Source organism: Salvelinus sp. IW2-2015, linkage group LG30, assembly GCF_002910315.2.
Source record: "Salvelinus sp. IW2-2015 linkage group LG30, ASM291031v2, whole genome shotgun sequence".
Lineage (NCBI taxonomy): Eukaryota > Metazoa > Chordata > Actinopteri > Salmoniformes > Salmonidae > Salvelinus > Salvelinus sp. IW2-2015.
Window position 1 is genome coordinate 19,829,705 of NC_036869.1, and position 21,788 is coordinate 19,851,492.

General features: G+C 41.7%; 1 protein-coding gene across 1 annotated transcript; it reads right to left on the minus strand.

Annotated features, from left to right (window-relative positions):
- Nucleotides 1-1,893: 1,893 nt before the first annotated feature.
- LOC111955346 (ammonium transporter Rh type A) lies at nucleotides 1,894-21,627 on the minus strand. The gene is made up of 10 exons (XM_023975561.2): nucleotides 21,313-21,627; nucleotides 10,719-10,902; nucleotides 7,045-7,195; nucleotides 6,267-6,414; nucleotides 4,869-5,035; nucleotides 4,338-4,475; nucleotides 3,561-3,682; nucleotides 3,193-3,263; nucleotides 2,970-3,043; nucleotides 1,894-2,592 (listed from the first exon to the last, which is right to left on the minus strand). Exons 1-10 carry the CDS (start codon nucleotides 21,497-21,499, stop codon nucleotides 2,515-2,517), a joined length of 1,320 nt encoding a protein of 439 aa, XP_023831329.1. The 5' UTR covers nucleotides 21,500-21,627; the 3' UTR covers nucleotides 1,894-2,514.
- Nucleotides 21,628-21,788: the final 161 nt, after the last annotated feature.

The window sequence follows — 21,788 nt, forward strand, 5'->3', positions numbered from 1 at the left end:
GGAACTATTGTTGACTATTTTCCTCCTGCATTTTCAGGTATCACTTTAGCTTTATTCAACAAAACGGTTGCGATATAGCCTGAGTGTACAAAACATTATAAATACCTGCTCTTTCCATGACATAGACTGACCAGGTGAATGCTATGATCCCTTATTGATGTAACTTGTTAAATCCATTTCAAATCAGTGTAGATGAAGGGGAGGAGACAGGTTAAAGAAGGATTTTGTTTCATCCTTGAGGCAATTGAGACATGGATTGTGTATGTGTGCCATTCAGAGGGTGAAGAGGCAAGACAAAATATTTAAGTGCCTTTGAACGGGGTATGGTAGTAGGTGCCAGGCGCACTGGTTTGTGTTGAGAATTGCAACGCTGCTGGGTTTTTCACACTCAACAGTCTCCCATGTGTATCAAGAATGGTCCACCACCTAAAGGACACCCAGCCAACTTGACACAACTGTGGGAAATTTTAATGCTACAGCATACAATGACATTCTAGACGATTCTGTGCTTCCAACTTTGTGGCAACATTTTGGTGAAGGCACATTCCTGTTTCAGCATGACAATAACCCCGTGCACAAAGCGAGGTCCATACAGAAGTGGTTTGTCGAGATTGGTGTGGAAGAACTTAACTGGCCTGCACAGAGCCCTGACCTCAACCCCATTGAACACCTTTGGTGTCAAGCATTGGAGTCAACATGGACCAGCATCCCTGTGGAACGCTTTCGACACCTTGTAGAGTCCATGACCCAACAAATTGAGGCTATTCTGAGGGAAAGGCGTGGTGCAACTCAATATGATGAAAGTGTTCTTAATGTTTTGTACACTCAGTGTATAAAGACATACTTGTAATCTGAATCACTAAGTACCAATTGTTAGTCCTAGGTGCAGGGATTTAGAGAAACTGACTATATCCATTATGTAACTAGCATTAAGAGGTTACAATAAGAAGTGAAATAAATAAATAAAGCTTATGTATCCTAAATCTCTCAGTGGCTTTCTTTCTCATGCCCCATTTATTCTGAATCCATGTGACATGTAGACTATCCGGTTTTTAATTGGACATGTCAGATTTCAATTGACTTTCTGTATTTGAAAAAACTTAGACGGTGAAATGAAAATCAAAGACACTCAACTCCACTTTAGCAGTGAGGATACTGGGGTAGAAGAAGGGGAACCTTAGAGTATTTGGATGCACACAGGGAGTAGCTTAATGCAGAACCCATTTTGGCCCAGCTCCATTCCCCGTGAGACCTGTGCCCGTGTTTATCAAGCGTCTCAGGAGTGCTGATCTAGAAAGGTAAAACTGATCCAAGATCAGCACCCCCACTCTGAGACGCTTGATAAATCCCGGCCCTTAGCTACTGCCTAAACATTGCCACCTGGTCTGGTATCAGATTCTCTCCAGTAGGAGTAGGGAGCTCCAGTCACGCGGCCTAGCTCTGCAGCAGGCTAAAGTAGCAGTTGATTTCATTCATTAAACAAGGCCTAGCACACAATATCGGCTATGTCAGTTGGATGGCGACATAAAAAGACGCGTTGAGAAAAACATACAATGTATAGCCCTAACTAATGAGGCAAAACAGATGTCTGTTAACATTTCGATAGCGTCACAAAACATGTGAGACAATTGGTGATATTGTCAGCTTGATATACTGTTTCTACTATTTCTATACACTTTATAATGGCTCAGAACGGTGGTCATCAAATTCAGTGTAAAAAACGAATCCCTGAAAGTATCTTTCCTCCGATTGTGTGAAAGAACAGTTAATGTGTCAATGCAACTTATTCAGGATCATTTATATCAAAATGCTGCTTCATTTAAATACATTTTCAGACTAACACATCCAAAGCACTGCAAGCATGTTGTTTGAAATGAGTTTCTGTAAACATGATTCGTTTAAGATAAGAAAATCTWTACAATATTATTTCAATTGCATTGTAACACACCCACCTCTTACACTTTAGTTGAAATTATAATGAGCTATGACATGTTTCCCAAATGCTCTTCAGTGGACCTACTCTATTCAATTGAAGATTAAAATATTTAGTACAAATCTATGGACAATCAGGACCTAGTTTGGTTACACAGAAAAGTGCAACATAGGCTAACATTTCCCTGCTGATCGAGTTGATTTAGAGATGTCTTAATAAGGTAACATGAATCACGATATGATCTCAATTTGTCTCACGTCAATCTAATTATTTATGCAGTAGTTGAAAATAACTGACAATTTCACAGCATTGGCCATCCTGGGTTGAATTCAATAGTACAACATAGCTTCTCTCCTTTACGTCCTCTGCACTGATGGTCAAGAAATTAGACGGGTGACGCATGAAGTCCTGGTAGGGATCTACCAATTAGATGAAGGAGAGGTGACACAAGGAGAGGAAGCCAGTTAAAACTATTGAGATAGAGTACACCCAATGTCTAATGTGTGGTTCATGATTCCTCACTTTCCCATCTCTAGCTCAGAGGGTTGTAGGTCGTGAATGTGCAGCAAAGAGTGGGAGCTTTACGCCTCTGCTTTTTGGTTTCCGTGAGCCAGGCTCTCCTCGCCCTCCTCCTCCTCCTCCTCCTCCTCCTCAGGAACCTAGAATACAGTCACATCTCAGTCAGTCACAGATCTCAGAATTTAGCCACAATTTCATCTATACCAAATCATATTTGTTATAAGATAGTATTTTTTATTTACAAATCAAATATTTTATGTGTGTCTCCAGGTGGTCACGTTCAATATAATACAAGACAGTATGCCACATTAGCCATGTGTGACTAAGAACAATCTATATGTGGCTAATGCCACATTATGGGACTGGATATGTCAAATGTTACATGAGTGTCACACCAATAAATATAATATCCTATACGTTATACCATATACCTCAGGGATTTGATTCACCTGTCAGCTAGTAATGGTCAATAATGGATCAGGATAATGTGTTGTATTGGTTTCTTTCAGATTATTACCTCCCAATAGATTGAATCATCAAAGCAGTTCTGATCTGGAGGCTGTCCCCAGAATGGAAGCTTCATTATCAGACCTGTACAAATAGAAAAGTTATTAACAGTATTATAAAATATATGTTTCCCAGCGGGCATCGTATAAAACAAATGGCATAGTTTTATAAAATATGTTAAAATGTGATGTAGATTTCTGAATGACAACAAATGGCAGTCTCTCTCCACCCACCTGTAATAGTTCCTCCAACCAAAGCGAACCCAAGGGATGAGGCCAGGGCTGCACCCTGCATGGCAGCACTCCTGAGGGAAGAATGGCGGAGATGAGAAAATGACAGGATTACTTAGGTAATTATGGCAAGAGACCCTTATTTTGAGACTAATTATTGAGGCCAAGTTCACACCTTAACGGAAAAGTGAATTATTAGACGTTCAAGAACTACAGTATCTGTATCTGATATTGACTACACATCGTCATTTACCAAAAGTCTTTAGAAAATCATTCATTTTCAAATGCCTTTTATTTCTAATGCCTCTAATTCCTTTATCCAATGCCTTTATAGATATACAGTATGAAGAATGCCATTGGGTGAGCCCTACCCGTTCTTCTTGCCCAGAGCGACAGCCACAATGCCAGCGATACCCCCGAGGATGCCAGGCATGCCGTGCAGATTGTGGACACCACAGGTGTCCTGGATGCCCAGGTTGGATGCCAGGATTGGCTGAAACACAGAGAGAAACAGTTGTGTCATTTCTATATTCCCTAGTGCCCACTCATTTCAAAATATTTCTATAGCCGTCTGATGGCAGGTTAGTCAGTCATGGATGGATGGGTGATTGTTTTGACTAAAATGCAAGTTTCTCCCAGCAGGCAAAACTCGTTTAACAAACCAGAACCAGATTTTCTCATTGGGCTGAGGACACTATTTCCTCCCCCTAACTGGTTAGTGAGGATGCTGACAGAAATGTAACATTCAAAGGAATGTAGGTTTATTGCAACTCACAAGGCATGTCTACATTGCAACACTAGTTGGCTTTTTATAGACAATGTGGTGTTCTGGTCCACTGCAGGGTTGTGGTGGCAGGTAGCCTAGTGGTTAAGAACATCAGTCCAGAAACTGAAAGGTCACTGGTTCAAATCCCAGAGCTGGCAAGGTGGAAAAATCTGCTGTTCTGCCCTTGAGCAAGGSAGTTAACCCCCAACAAAAACAACTACTCCCCAGGGACTGATGATGTTGATTACGACAGCCCTCTGCACCTCTCTGATTCAGAGGGCTTGGGTTAAATGCACAAGACACATTTTGGTTGAATGCAATTCAGTTATGACTAGGTATCTCCCTTTCTATTGGTTCAGACTTGTGTGACCTTTGAACTCACAGTGAGGAACTTGAAGCCCAGGGTGGAGACGATGCCAGCCACGAACCCGATGATCATGGCACCAAAAGGGCCGATGTCCATGTCAGCGCAGGTTCCCACGGCAACACCTCCKGCCAGAGTGGCATTCTGGATGTGGACCTATGGAAGACACAGAAGCATCTTTTTTATTTAACCTTTATTTAACTTGGCAAGTCAGTTAAAAACAAATTMTTATTTACAATGGCGGCCTACCCCGGCCAAACCCTCCCCTAACCCGGACAACGCTGGGCCAATTGTGCKCCGCCCTATGGAACTCCCGATCACTGACAGTTGTGATACAGCCCGGGATCGAACCAGGGTCTGTAGTGAGCTATGCTATAGTAGGTGCTGTGTGAGATTTKATTGTCTCTTTCCCAAAGACACACAATACACGCGCACACACTCAATATTCTTGTTTGAACATAAACAAGTCAAAATAAATTGAAAGAAAGCAAACAATCTACAGATTTGCTGTGATCCTTTGTGGTTTGAATGAAGCATTGGAAGACTCACCATGTCCAGTTTCCCTTTGTGCTCCACCAGGCTGGAGACGGCGTAGGCAGAGAGTACACAGGCAGCCAGGGAGAAGTAGGTGTTGGTCACCGCCATGAGCTGATCAGTGCCAGGTTCAGCGATGGCAGAGTTGAAACTGGGCCAGAACATCCAGAGGAACACGGTACCTGGAGAAGATATTCAAGGAGGATTTTGATTTGTCTGCTACTTCAGTTAATTCTAAAATATATAAACAAAAAGTGATGTATTAAATATATTGAAACTACATTGAACAGAACTATGCCTGCTAGTGTCACTGTTTTTATAATACAGTGAGTTTTAGAAGTGATACACTGTATTTCCACTAGGTGGTGAATGAGACTATGATTTGTGGGAGCTTTCCCTTCCCCTTCCCCTGTGATAAAATGTACAAGGCAAACAGACACCAGGAGCCGTATGTATCAAGCGTCTCAGAGTAGGAATGCTAATCTAGGTTCAGGTTCCCCTGTCCATGTAATCCCATTCATTGTGATCTAAAAGTGGTGCGGTGAATAGCCTAGTGGTTAGAGCGTTGGGCCAGTAACCGAAAGTGTTGCTGGATTGAATCCACAAGTTTACAAGATAAAAAATCTGTTGTTCTCCCCCTGAACAAGGCATTGGAAGTTCCCCAGTAGGTTGTCATTGTAAATAAGAATTTGTTCTTAACTGACTTTCCTAGTAAAATAAAAATAAATAAAAAATGATACTAAAATCTGCACTCCTACTCTGAGATGCTTGATACCCCCTTATTGCTGAATTGTTATTTCTAGTGTTCCAAAGAACATAAAAAAAAATATATATACTCTTTAATCTATAATACTAATAATAGTCGTTAGTGACTGTCTACGGTAATCAATAAAATGCATAGATTATTATGATACATTTTTTTCTCCCCAATTTCATGATATCCAATTGGTAGTTGCAGTCTTGTCCCATTGCTTCAACTGCGTAGTGACTCGGGAGAGGCAATGGTCGAGAGCCATGCGTCCTCCTGAAACACGACCCCGCCAAGCTGCAACTGCGTCTTGACACACTGCTCTCTTAACCCAGAAGCCAGCCGCACCAATGTGTCAGAGGAAACACCGTACAACTGGCGACCGAGGTCAGCGTGCATGCACCTGACCCGCCACAAGGACTCGCTATAGCGCGATGGGACAAGGACATCCCAGCCGGCCAAACCCTCCCCTAACCCGGACGACGCTGGGCCAATTGTGCGCTGCCTCATGGGTCTCCCGTTCACGGCCGGCTGCGACACAGCCCGGATCAAACCCGGGTCTGTAGTGACGCCTCTAGCACTGCGATGCAGTGCCTTTTACCGCTGCGCCACGTGGGAGGCCAAAATGCATTGATCTTGATGACTGCCATGTGAGCTGCTCTTACCGATCATGGCGAAGAGGTCAGAGTGGTAAACAGAGCCATCGTTCTCATGGCCGTTCCTCAGAGCTGGCCGGTACAGCATGCGGGTCACTGCGAGACCGAAGTACGCCCCAAAGGCATGGATAATCATGGAGGCCCCAACATCATTGGCCTGTGAGTGGGACAAACCACATAAAGTAGTTAGTTCATGTTGTAAAAAAAAAAATAGCCCTACTAACCTAACTTTCTCCTTAGCCTGCTAGTAACCTCAGTCACCTGTCAATCACCCATCCATCACACCTCTGCCCATTCCCAAGCAAAACTTGTGCACGGATTTGTTGGGTATAGGATTGGAACGATTCAAGAATATCAAATAAAATTGACCTAGATATGTTTTTCCCTTTGTAGGTTCATCCCTAAGAATTTACGCCATGATTATATTTGTCTGAGCCCTTTTGGTAGGATGAATCTTGTCTGATCACGGTTATCTTGGGCTGTCACTTCTCACCACTAGAGGGCAGTCTCACTAGGGTTATGGGCCAGGTGTATAAGGTCCCAGGTAAACAGATAGTACACATGTATGGGTCAACAGGAGATTCACACAGTTTTAACTGCTACTCACAAGATTGCACACAATATTGCTTATTGAACTGTATTAACTAATATAATTTTCTTGTATAGTGTTGTTTTTCATGTACACAAGTTATTAGATGAGTGGACAAGGTTGAAGTTAGTTTGTTGTGACAGACTGTTAGAATAAGGGTTAGTTCTGGGATCTGAAATTTTGGTGAAGTGCACTGACCTCCAGGATTTCGACCACCAGATGTTCGTTGATGCTGAAGATGGTGATCTCCAGGATGGTCATGATGAGGAGCTGGACGGGGCTGGTTTTACCCAGCACTGCCCCGAACGAGATCAGAACGGTGGCTGTGCTGAAATCTGCGTTGATCATCCTTATGGTGAGGAGGGAGAGGACGAGTAGGAGGGAGTGAAGAGAGAGAAAGAGAGAGCGAGAGATGTCTTGTTAACACTAGAACAGAACACTTCTCTATGATTGTCCTCTATCTTGTGCACATAATACCACTAATGCTAGATTCATTCATTCTACCCGTTCTGTTGCTGTATTAATGTGTCTAGAATAGAAGGCATCTCTATGACTCTCCTCTAATGTGTACAGTTGAAGTCGGAAGTTTACACACTCTTAGGTTGGAGTCATTAAAACTCGTTTTTCTCCACATGTCTTTTTTAACAAACTATAGTTTTGGCAAGTCGGTTAGGACATCTACTTTGTGCATGACATTAAGTAATTTTCCCAAAAATGGTTTACAGACAGATTATTTCACTTATAACTCACTGTATCACAATTCCAGTGGGTCAGAAGTTTACATACACTAAGTTGACTGCTTTTAAACAGCTTGGAACGTTCCAGAAAATGATGCCATGGCTTTAGAAGCTTCTGATAGGCTAATTGACATCATTTGAGTCAATTGGAGGTGTACCTGTGGATGTATTTCGAGGACTACCTTCAAACTCAGTGCCTCTTTGCTTGACATCATGGGAAAATCAAAAGAAATCAGCCAATTCCTCAGAAAAATAATTGTAGACCTCCACAAGTCTGGTTCATCCTTGAAAGCAATTTCCAAATGCCTGAAGGTACCACGTTCATCTATACAAACAATAGTGCGCAAGTATAAACACCATGGGACCACGCAGCCGCCATACCGCTCAGGAAGGAGACGGGTTCTGTCTCCTAGTAATGAACGTACTTTGGTGCGAAAAGTGCAAATCAATCCCAGAGCAACAGCAAAGGACCTTGTGAAGATGCTGGAGGAAACAGGTACAAAAGTATCTATATCCACAGTAAAACGAGTCCTATATCAACATAACCTGAAAGGCCGCTCAGCAAGGAAGAAGCTACTGCTCCAAAACCACTATAAAAAGCCAGACTACGGTTTGTAACTGCACATGGGGACAAAAATCGTACTTTTTGGAGAAATGTCCTCTGAAACAAAAATAGAACTGTTTGGCCATAATGATGCTTGGAGGGAAAAGGGGGARGCTTGCAAGCCGAAGAACACCATCCCAACTGTGAAGCACGGGGGTGGCAGCGTCATGTTGTGGGGGGTGCTTTGCTGCAGGAGGGAGTGGTGCACTTCGCAAAATAGATGGCATCATGAGGAAAGAAAATTATGTGGATATATTGAAGCAACATCTCAAGACATCAGTYATGAAGTTAAAGCTTGGTCGCAAATGGGTCTTCCAAATGGAAAATGACCCCAAGCATACTGTCATGACGTTGCCCTCTTTGGGTACAGCGATCACCATCCCCCTCTCTCTGTTTCATACAACCAGGCTGCTGTGGTCAGAGAGGTCATAMATTCCTGGAGGAGATTRTCTCCTCATGGCCACAGTATAGAGAGTATAGAGAGTTTTCATAGAGAGAACAAAGGAATTTCTTCCACCTCACAGAACTCGAGGTTCGAACAACATTTATGTTCTGGAGAAGGTATAACAGATCGGTGAAGAATCTAGCTACAAACTGGTCCGTTTGGTACAATTTTGTGAAACTCATGGGAGACAATACGGCCACATTACCATAATGCTGTTTATATAATAGCCTCAGTTATGAGGCTTACATCTAATTGTTGTATAAGATGAATGAGTGAGGATGATACTGTTTGTGAAATTGTGTAATGTGATTTTGGACTGTTTAATGAAGGAAACTCCAATTCCCTTTGGAGTTTAACTAAATCAGAGGACCGCCCATGAGCACAGTTATGGTCTGGCGTCCTGGGACAGGCCCTTTTCTGCTCTTCCAAATAAAACCCCACCCGGGTTTTCTATTGCAGACCAGCTTACCTCGATAACGAGAGGGCCAAGGTTGGAGAGAAGACCGAGATTACCTCAATTACGAGATGGCTAAAGGTTGCAGACCAGCTTACCACGAGAGGGCCAAGGTTTGAGTAGAGACCATAAACCTAAGGTTTGCGTAGATGGCTGAATCTTTTAACCATACCATGTGGTTACACTCTTAGACTATCGATACCGACAGAATAAGAACAAGTCTTTGATATTAATTACTAGTCTGCAGCTAGGAATTCGCTATCATTGAACGCGAAGACCGACAACCGCCGAAACATCTAATCTATAATGACATGAATGAATGTCACTCTGAACTATCCATTCTAATCAGAGAGAGAGAGAGAGAGAGAGAGGGCGAACAGACTCTCCAACAGAAACAAACTTCTCAACAGAGATCCCGATGACACATTGAGCGTAAATATATATATATTGATTGCAATTGTTCCCGAATGAGTGAGCGTTCATGTGCAAAGGATTAGCATTTCAATTGTTATAATTATCACTCTGTCTAACAAGCCGCCATACTGGTTTAGCCCACTAGGGCACATCCCCCTATCATTTCTTTGTAAACTTATCTATTTTGTTTGTTTGTGTGATGCACTTCTGTGAATTACTTAGTTAGTAAATGAATGATTTTAAGACAATTGATGTATGGATGACTCATAGTGAAGACTGGGTTTGTGAAGATAACTAACAATTTACGATGTTTGGAATGAGACTAACGTGAGGTAAATAATAATTAATTAATCAGAAGACTAAGTGATCAGATATTAAAATATCTGAAAGTTATATTAGGAAAATTATAACTTTGTAATCTGAATATTTTCCTTGGTGCCCCGACTTCCTAGTTAATTACAGTTACATGATTAAGTAGTTTAATCACGTAATAATAATTACAGAGAATTTTTGATAAAGATTMATCTTCAGTTTAATGATGCTAAAGACACGACAATACTTCCAAAGTTGTGGCAAAATGGCTTAAGTACAACAAAGTCAAGGTATTGGAGTGGCCATCACAAAGCCCTGACCTCAATCCTATAGAACATTTGTGGACAGAACTGAAAAAGCKTGTGYRARCAAGGAGGCCTACAAACCTGACTCAGTTACATTAGCTCTGTCAGGAGGAATGTGCCAAAATTCTCCCAATTTATTGTGGGAAGGTTGTGGAAGGCTACCCAAAATGTTTGACCCAAGTTAAACAATTTAAAGGCAATGCTACCAAATACTAAGTGAGTGTATGTAAACTTCTGACCCACTGGGAATGTGATGAAAGAAATAAAATCAGAAATAAATCATTCTCTCTACTATTATTCTGACATTTCACATTCTTAAAATAAAGTGGTGATCCTAACTGACCTAAAACAGGGAATTTTTACTAGGATTAAATGTCAGGAATTGTGAAAAACTGAGTTTAAATGTATTTGGCTATGGTGTATGTCAACTTCCGACTTCAACTGTACGTACATGTGCTATTACTGCAAGCTGATTATTGGTTTTGACGGTTCTGGTAACGGCTATGTTGTATTTACTTGAAGTCTTCTATCATGGGTACTATGATGATACTGCTAGCTTGATTTATTCTGAACGTTCTGTTAGTGTACTATTTGTATTTACTTGAAGATGGAGACTTTGATCTTGCCGTCGTCCAGGTGCCAGAGGCCTTGCATGATTAGACCCCACTGCAGAGCGAAGGCGGCCAGGAGCAGGTTGAGGCCCACGCTGCTGAAGCCATATCTCTTCAGAAAGGTCATCAGAAAGCCGAAGCCAATGAAGATCATAACGTGGACATCCTGGAACACTGGGGAACAAATGGCAGGTCAGAGGTCAGCTCAGTGGAGTTTGATTCATAAAAAAAAAGTGACTTCCAAAATGGCAGAGATATTAACATTTTAACATAACATAAATTCACATGAAATCCAAAAGACGTTGGTGGTAGTGTTAACATAATATAATTGCATTATTTCTCTATAAAACAATGATTTATTCACTCTGAATGAATAGTGAATGAAAACTAAAACAAATGACTAAAACCCTGTGAGGGCTTGCTGTGTGAGTATAATCCTCTATTACAACACGTCAAAGATATTCAAATCAGTTGACAGACTAGCTATTGATCAAATACCTAGGTCTATTAGTGGCGTGTAAATATTCCATTCATTATGTTGCTTTGCCTTTGGCTGCTCAAATGATTCACAGAGCACCCGCATTGGATTGTGCAGCAACATTAGTAACCCCTATCCCCATGAGGGGGTCAATAAAAATCCTGAGGAGGGAAGACCAATTAGATTAGTCTGTGAATGGGATACTGAGAACTGAGGCTCCCGATAACCCAGTTTGATGTGTCATGTCAGTAGCCTTACGCTGTTCCATTCACTGGGATCACATGATCTTAATCAAGTCTTCTAAACTTAATAGATGGATCACTGTGCTCACACTTTATGCATGTTTAGATTGATGTATACAAGAGGACAGAGACTTTACTTATAAGGACTTTAGCTCACTGTATGTGCGGACAGCAGGATGTGAGCACTATCCGAGTGTCTGCAGATAAGGATCAGGCTACTGGCCCAAGAGACTGACCAAATGTGTGTATGTGTGTGCGTGAGAACGTACGTGTATGTGTGCGTACGTACGTAGGTGCGTGGAGCTTAAAAACGGTTTGTCCACCGCCGCTGGAGGAACAATCCTAAGTCTCCGAGCTCCACTCCCACTCCCACCCAACACACTCTACTCCCACTCTCGCTCGACATTCAGAAAAGGTTCTCTTCCCTGAAATGCCTGACCACAGGAAGACAGACTCCCAATTTCCAAAAGTGATCAGTCACTGTGCGATGGATGACGGGTCCTCATCTGGAAAGTACATCAAGGTGTGGCCGTTTGCAGAATGTGGAAACAATAGGCCTCCTTTCCCCAGGAAAGCATTGTGGTGGGCAGTTTGCCTAAGTCCTTCCCTGACACCACAATGCTAACAGTCACCACCCAGACTGTCCTGGGGAAGTAATGGAATACAGGGTGTGTGGTTGGCGGTTGGGGGGCTTAGGTGCAGCATAGACTAGCCCGATAGGTCCGTTGTCTTTTTTTGTCTGTGACTATATATGACTACTCTATGTACTCTATGTAAGCTGTGTACGACTCTCCAGGAAACATGTCTACCAGCATGCCATTCCAGAGCCATTACACATCTCTTTCTCTGTATGTGTCTCTGTGCCATACCAGGCCTTACTATAAGTAAAACCGATGCTACATTTTAGGCAGTTGTAGAGGGATTGTTGCAACTGGCAATTCATTTTAGAGTTGAGTTTGTTCTGAGGCTCCCTCTTTCTGCCACACAGTGGTAGAGACAGAATAAACAGGAATGTTAGCTCTTCTAAACAGATTTTGTCTCAAATTAGAAGTCCATGAATTCCTCACTCATTATCGTGTTTACATGTGACTGTCTCTTTCTCCCCAGGAGTGCATTGTATTGCTATGGATGAGATTCAGCACACTACACCATGATTATAATCAGGTTTAGTCTTACTTATGCAATGCCTCCGAGACGTCATAGGATATATTATAACCCCTCTGGCACAGAACACCCGCGCCCATCCGGTAACAAACAAATAACTCAAATCTATCCCATCTTTTTTCCTGATATCGAAGTCTGAACAATGTCAGAAATGTAAGATATACAAATAAATTACAAATAGTGCTGTAAGATATATACACGGTACGAATAACTAAAATCAATAATCAATTCAATATTTTCCCTGATATCAAAGTCTGAACAATGTAAAATATGTAAGATATACAAAAAGCCTTATATAGATATATACAGTCGTGGCTAAAAGTTTTGAGAATGACACAAATATACATTCCCACAAAGTTTGCTGCTTCAGTGTCTTTAGATATTTTTGTCAGATGTTACTATGGAATACTGAAGTATAATTACAAGCATTTCATACGTTTCTAAGGCTTTTATTGACAATTACATGAAGTTGATGCAAAGAGTCAATATTTGCAGTGTTGACCCTTCTTTTTCAAGACCTCTGCAATCCGCCCTGGCATGCTATCAATTCACTTCTGGGCCACATCCTGACTGATGGCAGCCCATTCTTGCATAATCAATGCTTGGAGTTWGTCAGAATTTGTGTTTTTTTGTTTGTCCACCCGCCTCTTGAGGATTGACCACAAGTTCTCAATGGGATTGAGGTCTGGGGAGTTTCCTGGCCATGGATCCAAAATATCGATGTTTTGTTCCCCGAGCCACTTAGTTTTTCACTTTTGCCTTATGGCAAGGTGCTCCATCATAATGGAAAAGGCATTGTTCGTCACCAAACTGTTCCTGGATGGTTGGGAGAAGTTGCTCTCGAAGGATGTGTTGGTACCATTCTTTATTCAGGGCTGTGTTCTTAGGCAAAATTGTGAGTGAGCCCACTCCCTTGGCAGAGAAGCAACCCCACACATGAATGGTCTCAGGATGCTTTACTGTTGGCATGACACAGGACTGATGGTAGCACTCACCTTGTCTTCTCCGGACAAGTTTTTTTCCGGATGCCCCAAACAATCGGAAAGGGGATTCATCAGATAAAATGACTTTACCCCAGTCCTCAGCAGTCCAATCCCTGTACCTTTTGCAGAAAATCAGTCTGTCCCTGATGTTTTTCCTGGAGAGAAGTGGCTTCTTTGCTGCCCTTCTTGACACCAGGCCATCCTCCAAAAGGCTTCGCCTTACTGTGCGTGCAGATGCACTCACACCTGCCTGCTGCCATTCCTGAGCAAGCTCTGTACTGGGGATGCCCCGATCCCGCAGCTGAATCAACTTTAGGAGACAGTCCTGGCGCTTGCTGGATTTTTTGGGCGCCCTGAAACCTTCTTCACAACAATTGAACCGCTCTCCTTGAAGTTCTTGATGATCTGATAAATGGTTGATTTAAGTGCAATCTTACTGGCAGCAATATCCTTGCCTGTGAAGCCCTTTTTGTGCAAAGCAATGATGACGGCACGTGTTTCCTTGCAGGTAACCATGATTGACAGAGGAAGAACAATGATTCCAAGCACCACCCTCCTTTTGAAGCTTCCAGTCTGTTATTCGAACTCAATCAGCATGACAGAGTCTCCAGCCTTGTCCTCGTCAACACTGAAACCTGTGTTAACGAGAGAATCCCTGACATGATGTCAGCTGGTCCTTTTGTGGCAGGGCTGAAATGCAGTGGAAATGTTTTTTGGGGATTCAGTTCATTTGCATGGCAAAGAGTGACTTTGCAATTAATTGCAATTCATCTGATCACTCWTMAYAWMAYWYWKRWGTATATGCAAATTGCCATCATACAAACTGAGGCAGCAGACTTTGTGAAAATTAATATTTGTGTCATTCTCAAAACTTTTGGCCACGACTGTACAAGATAAGATAGCCATGTGTTGACGTTACTTTTGTAACTGAACAAATCAGCATTTTTGTTGTTAATACATGCAATACATTGCATGCAATGTTTTCTGTTTTTTAGCATTGATTGAGGGTACTGATTGGGAATGTGCAAATCAAACAACGTGCAAAACATTACCTCACAATGAGTGGGTTGATGCAAGGGAATGGACAATGGGGTAACAAAAACTAGAATACATGATGTATCGTGTATTATTGCTGGGAACTACCTAACCTGATAAATTCCTGCCGTTGTCAGCACCTTACTATACCAACTGAGACGTAAAGTACTATTTTTGAAGCTTAGGAACATAGCAGCAAAACAAGTCTCAGCTTTTATCTTGTCCATATTGGATATCTTCCTTTTTCGGCCTACCACTACACATTCATCTTACCCAACATTGTCATCTAAAATCTCCAAACTTGCAAAACCAAATAAATAATACTGAGATATGCACTATTGTTATGTACTGTAGAAGGTAGTTTAGTGTTAGCACACAGTTAGGCAACACACTGGACCAGGATAGACTTCAACACTCCGTACCCCAGGTGGCAGCACCAACCATGCCCAAGTGCTGTGCTAAAAGGACGTTTTGGGTGGCCATGAGGCCTTTCGTTTGTTTTTTATCTTTAGTTTTGGCATCAGTGCTGAGCGATTTACCAATATTTCTTATTTTTTTGGTTATTAAGGAATATAAAAGAGTAAAGTAATCAATTAAAAATGAATATGCACAGCTGGAAGCAGCAGGGGGAGGGAAGATGTCCTGGAAACATGTCACCATGGGTGACATGCTCAACTACATTTCCTTGGTGATTTACATGGGACTGGTAAAGGTATCAAGACTAGTTGACAACTGGAGCAAGATCCCCACTCTATCAGCTCGAGTTCCTCACCTCCATCATGAGTGAAAACCGGTTCTTGGCCATCAACCGTACTCTTCACATGAGTGACCCACAAAAGGATCAGGAGAATCACTAGAAAAAGGGGACTGCAGGGTATGATCGTTTTGCAAGAGTCAAGCCCCTTTATTATGACATGGTGAAGGCATGCAAAATGTACTTCCAGCCTGCTCAAAATCTATCTATAGATGAGCACTTGGTTGCATCAAATGCTCGAATTGGCTTGCAGACCAAATGGGGCTACAAGCTCTTTGTGCTAGCCGATGGGGCATGGGTGAGAAAGAATGTCCTCATTCCTGTTTCTGTGAAGGACTACAATGCCAGCATGGGGGTTGTTGACCTATCTGATCCTCTGATAGGCTACTACCAGGTCTTCCACAAGACCAGGAAGTGGTATATAACTTTTTTTCTACCACTTTGTGGACATTGCTACAGTAAAGGCTTTCATTCTCCACAAGCACATGGCCAAAGCAAAAGGTCAAACCCATCTCTCCCAGTTGGCCTTCCGAGAGTAGCTGGTATTGGAAATGGCTGAATTGCGCGCCCAAAGCAACCTCACCACCATCACAAGACCCTCCACTCAAGGTSAGCGCCACTATCCAACACACCTGCCAAAAGACAAAAGGAAGAACTGCAAGCATTGCACAAAACACAAAGAGAAAAAAAAGGGTGCTTCCTGGCAGAGAGGGACTGCTTCAAAGACTATCAAGACATGCACAAGCTATGGTGAAAGTGAAATCTAATCATCTACACCTGGGATGTAAAATGAACACGAATGTCATTTGTAAATCATTCAGCTAATTTCTATTTTTACACCTTTTTTATTGGAGAACACATGTGTAACCAAGTTTGTGTTTGATAAGACATTTTTTTATCTTTTTTAATGTCCAGTGGCTACTTTGAAGAATCTGAATATAAAGTATATTTTGATTTGTTTAACACTTTTTTTGTTATTACACGATTCCATATGTGTTATTTCATAGTGTTGATGTCTTCACTATTATTCTACAATGTAGAAAATATTACAAATAAATTAAAACCCTTGAACGAGTAGGTGTGTCCAAACTTTTGACTGGTAATGTATATCTATTTCTTTTATATTATTTTTGTAAAGAGTTAATTTGTACGTGGGACCAATAACCTGGATATGACTAGGCTAAAMGTTCAGGCATTTTGGAGAGGTTGAAAAAACACCAGGATATCCCCTGTATGTCCCCTGACACCATCACAATGTTTGAGAGAGGTTGGTGTTGTAGAAATGTAGCATTTATAGTGAACAATAAATATTTTGGCACATACAGTGTGCAAAAACAGTGCAATTACCACATTCTGACACTTTGGAGAGGTTGAAAGGACACTTGAATGTACCCTGGATACCCCACAACACCACCACAATGTTTGAGTGAGGTTGATATGGTAGAAATTGTGTTTTTATACTGAACAAATAGCATTTAGGGATTCCAAATATGTAATCGCACTGGAATAATCTAATTTACAGACATACAGTTGAAGTCGGAAGTTTACATACACCTTAGCCAAATACTTTTAAACTCCTAGTAACAATTCCCTGTCTTAGGTCAGTTAGGATCACCACTTTAAATTAAGGATGTGAAATGTCAGAATAATAGTAGAGAGAATTATTTATTTCAGCTTTTATTTCTTTCATCACATTCCCAGTGGGTCAGAAGTTTCCATACACTCAATTAGTATTTGGTAGCATTGCCTTTAAATTCTTTAACTTGGGTCAAACGTTTCGGGTAGCCATCCACAACCTTCCCACAATAAGTTGGGAGAATTTTGGCCCATTCCTCCTGACAGAGCTGGTGTAACTGAGTCAGGTTTGTAGGCCTCCTTGCTCACACACGCTTTTTCGGTTCTGCCCACAAATGTTCTATAGGATTGAGGTCAGGGCTTTGTGATGGCCACTCCAATACCTTGACTTTGTTGTMCTTAAGCCATTTTGCCACAACTTTGGAAGTATGCTTGGGGTCATTGTCCATTTGGAAGACCCATTTGCGACCAAGCTTTAACTTCATGACTGATGTCTTGAGATGTTGCTTCAATATATCCACATCATTTTCTTTCCTCATGATGCCATCTATTTTGTGAAGTGCACCTGTCCCTCCTGCAGCAAAGCACCCCCACAACATGATGCTGCCACCCCCGTGCTTCACGGTTGGGATGGCGTTCTTCGGCTTGCAAGCCTCCCCCTTGTTCCTCCAAACATAACGATTGCGATTATGGCCAAACAGTTCTATTTTTGTTTCATCAGACCAGAGGACATTTCAAAAAGTACAATCTTTGTCCCCATGTGCAGTTGCAAACCGTAGTCTGGCTTTTTTTATGGCGGTTTTGGAGCAGTGGCTTCTTCCTTGCTGAGCRGACTTTCAGGTTATGTCCATATAGGACTCGTTTTACTGTGGAAAAAGATACTTTTGTACCTGTTTCCTCCAGCATCTTCACAAGGTCCTTTGCTGTTGCTCTGGGATTGATTTGCACTTTTTGCACCAAAGTACATTCATCTCTAGGAGACAGAACGTGTCTCCTTCCTGAGCGGTATGACGGCTGCGTGGTCCCATGTTGTTTCTACTTGCGTACTGTTGTTTGTACAGATGAACATAGTACCTTCAAGCATTTGGAAATTGCTCCCAAGGATGAACCAGACTTGTGGCGATCTACAATATTTTTCCTGAGGTATTGGCTGATTTCTTTTGATTTTCCCATGATGTCAAGCAAAGAGGCACTGCGTTTGAGGGTAGGCCTTGAGATACATCCACAGGTACACCTCCAATTGACTCAAATGATGTCAATTAGCCTATCAGAAGCTACTAAAGCCATGACATCATTTTCTGGAATTTTCCAAGCTGTTTAAAGACACATTCAACTTAGTGTATGTGAACTTCTGACCCACTGGAATTGTGATACAATGAATCATAAGTGAAATAATCTGTCTGTAAACAATTGTTGGTAAAATTACTTTTACAAAATTACATAGTAGATGTCCTTACCGACTTGCCAAAACTATAGTTTGTTAACAAGACATTTGTGGAGTGGTTGAAAAACGAGTTTTAATGACTCCAACCTAAGTGTATGTATWCTTCCGACTTCAACTGTATGCCACTTTGGAGAGGTTTAGGGACACTTGGAAATGACTTGTGACCACACCTGACACCACTTACTAAAACATCTGCCTATTTCTAGTTGTTAGGTCTATCAATCCCGTTCTATTTCTGACATTGTTCACATGTTGTGAACAGCTCTAATCATCAATAATTCACTTATAGCTTGTCAATGAAAAAKGGCTTTCAAATAAATAAATAAAAATCACGGTTTTGTGTGTGCTTCATCTTGTGTATTCTGAACTATGTAAATTGTCTTCAGTTAATTTCCTCATAATCTCCCAGATATCTTCTTTCCAAATATACAACGTTTTTGCATGTCAGAATCATGTAATTACACATGAATAGCAGTTACTTTTGGGTATGTCTTTTTAGTAAAAAAAAAAGCTCAAAAATATAAGATGTCATTACTTAATAATGCATTTAATATATATATTTTTTAATTGAAACTAAAATCAAAAACTGTGATTAACTTTTTATAATCAAACCGAAACTGAACCGACCTCAAAAAGCACTAATCGCTCAGCACTATTAGTCATGCCTGTTTGTAGTTTTCCTTTTTGTATATATTTGTTTATGGCACCATCTCACCGATCCCATTGAGCACGTCTCGGACCTGTTGGATTGGAGGGTGAGGGCTAGGGCCATTCCCCCCAGAAATGTCCGGGAACTGCAGGTGCCTTGGTGGAAGAGTGGGGTAACAACTCACAGCAAGAACTGGCAAATCTGGTGCAGTCCATGAGGAGGAGATGCAGTGCAGTACTTAATGCAGCTGGTGACCACACCAGATACTGACTGTTACTTTTGATTTTGACCCTCCCTTTGTTCAGGGACACATTATTCAATTTCTGTTTCGTCACATGTCTGTGGAACTTGTTCAGTTTATGTCTCATTTGTTGAATCTTGTTATGTTCATACAAATATTTACACATGTTAAGTTTGCAGAAAATAAACGCAGTTGACAGTGAGAGGACGTTTCTTTTTTTGCTGAGTTTACATTTAAAACCAGATACTTTTTCCTCAAGTAGTATTTTACTGGGTGACTCACTTTTAATTGAGTCATTTTCTATGAAGGTATCTATACTTTATTCAGGTATGACAATTGGGGAACTTTTTACACCAGTGCAATTGGTGAAGTTGCTTTTTGTGAACTGTAATCACAAATTACAAATTCGGCCTGACTTTGATGAAAGGAGTAGACTATGGCTGTGAAAAAATAACTCTGTGTAACAAATCTTAAGGTCCCCATTCTTTGAGGAAAACAAGTACTTCAGGGAGCCACAGAAACCATTGGTTCCTCGCAATCTTTTTTTTAAACAATAATTTGCCCGTTGATGGTAAAGCCCAGCAACAACATAGGCTCCTATTTTTCAAAATTGCATTCCTCCTCTTATTTCCCCAGCTATGAACCTGTAATTGTGGAGCTTTGGTAATGCACAATATAGACGACCCCCGCATCGCACACATCAGACCCCTGATATTTTCTCATAGTCTACTCCAATAGGTTTTTAGGGGGGGGGAGGGGGGGTGCAACTTGTGTTTGTACAGCTGAATGAGCATGTTATGGGGCATTAAATAGCCAGTCAGTTGAGTAAAGTGACCATTTTKGGGGGGGGTCAATTATGATAGTTGATAGTTGCAAATGTTACCGCTTTCTTAAGAAAAGAAAGTCAATGTCGCCTTTATACACATCTCCAGCTGTATAATCCATTGAACAAAATCTTTAAATACAAATATTCTCTCCATTTATTTAAAAACAACCCGTAGTTCTAAAAGTTTTAGGATGTCTTAACTTAAAGGACACCTCATCTGCAAAATTCTTGGAATGGAAAAGGATCGGCCCAAATGCTAAGCACTACGCTAATCTCTTCGGGTCACACCTGCCCTGCCCATTTCTGGGCAAACCTCTATACTGTAAGTCTGCAAGTATTTATGCTGTATTAAAATAGGTAAAAAATAGACTTTTTGGGATTCCAAGAACCACCCAAAGAACACCAGACTAACATCTAAATTATTTTTTGTACAAAAGGTAAAGTAGTAGGGGCGGGGCTTTGGCACTTTTCAACTGATAAGTCACAAGACAGACTTATCTATCTCCAAACACAATTTCACGTACATTTTTAACTCAATCGTATGTCTCACTAAAACACATTACTGCATTCCCCTTAAGTGCACTTGCAAGCTCTATTGTAAGTATGTGGATGCCATTCCGTCCCGGCATTCATCTTCCCATTTGCACAATCCATCTGGAGGCTAGCCACAGTGAACCTGTCCAGTATGAGAGAGAGTGGTGCCCCTACGACAGCTAGAGCATCTGGCCCATTCCCTAAAGAGTATTTCTAGGTGTGAGGATGCTGGAATGGGCACGTGCACAACAACCTCACACTATTTTCCCCCACGACATCTCTCTCTGATTGTTCACAGGAGTATCTGATAACTCAATAATACCATCTCCAATGATCTATAGCTTATCCCTCAAAGCTACTGCACAATTATTAAGAGAATAAGGGTCAAATCTTTGATACTCAACTTTAATAGCCCTTCATCCATAGCAACCAGGGTTGGTATCAAGGAGTCAATACAATCAAATCCATGATTCAGCCAAGCTCCCACAACCAGGCTGACACACTGACAGCCCACACATACAATATGTGGCACCACACTGAGGAAGCCTGCTCCCAGACCTGTTCCTGTCTTGCCAACTCCTATGGTCATTGTCATGCCAAGACCACACAAACAGATCTGGGACCAGGCTAACATGAAGGAGCCTTCAGGTGTCACTTACTGGGATAAAGGGTCAGAGGATCCTGTTCCGTCTTCTCCTCATGGTGTGTGGTGTTGTGGGCTCCGTGCCCCCCGTGTTTCCCATCATCGTAGTCCACAAACACAGCAAACAGGATGATGGTGATAATCTCCAGAGTCAGAGCCAGGATGGGAAACTTCAGCCTCATGTTGGTGGAGTATGCAGGCATGCCAAAATTAACTAACTGTGTGTGTGTCTCTCTCTCGCTCTCTCTCTGTTTATCTCAGGCTGACCCTCTGTCTCTGACACACGCTCACTTTTTTTCTCTCTCCCTATCTATCTTTTGGGGCTTGTGGTGGTAGTGTGACGGGGGAAGAGCAACTGGTGTCTGGTTTTAAACTGGTGCAGGTTTCGTGGGGACCAATGGCAGGACAGAACAGTCAGGCCCGCGTGGATACTCCCCTTTCTTCACTTTGCTCATGGGGATGGGTTTCCTCACTGTTGGGTGTTTACTCTTT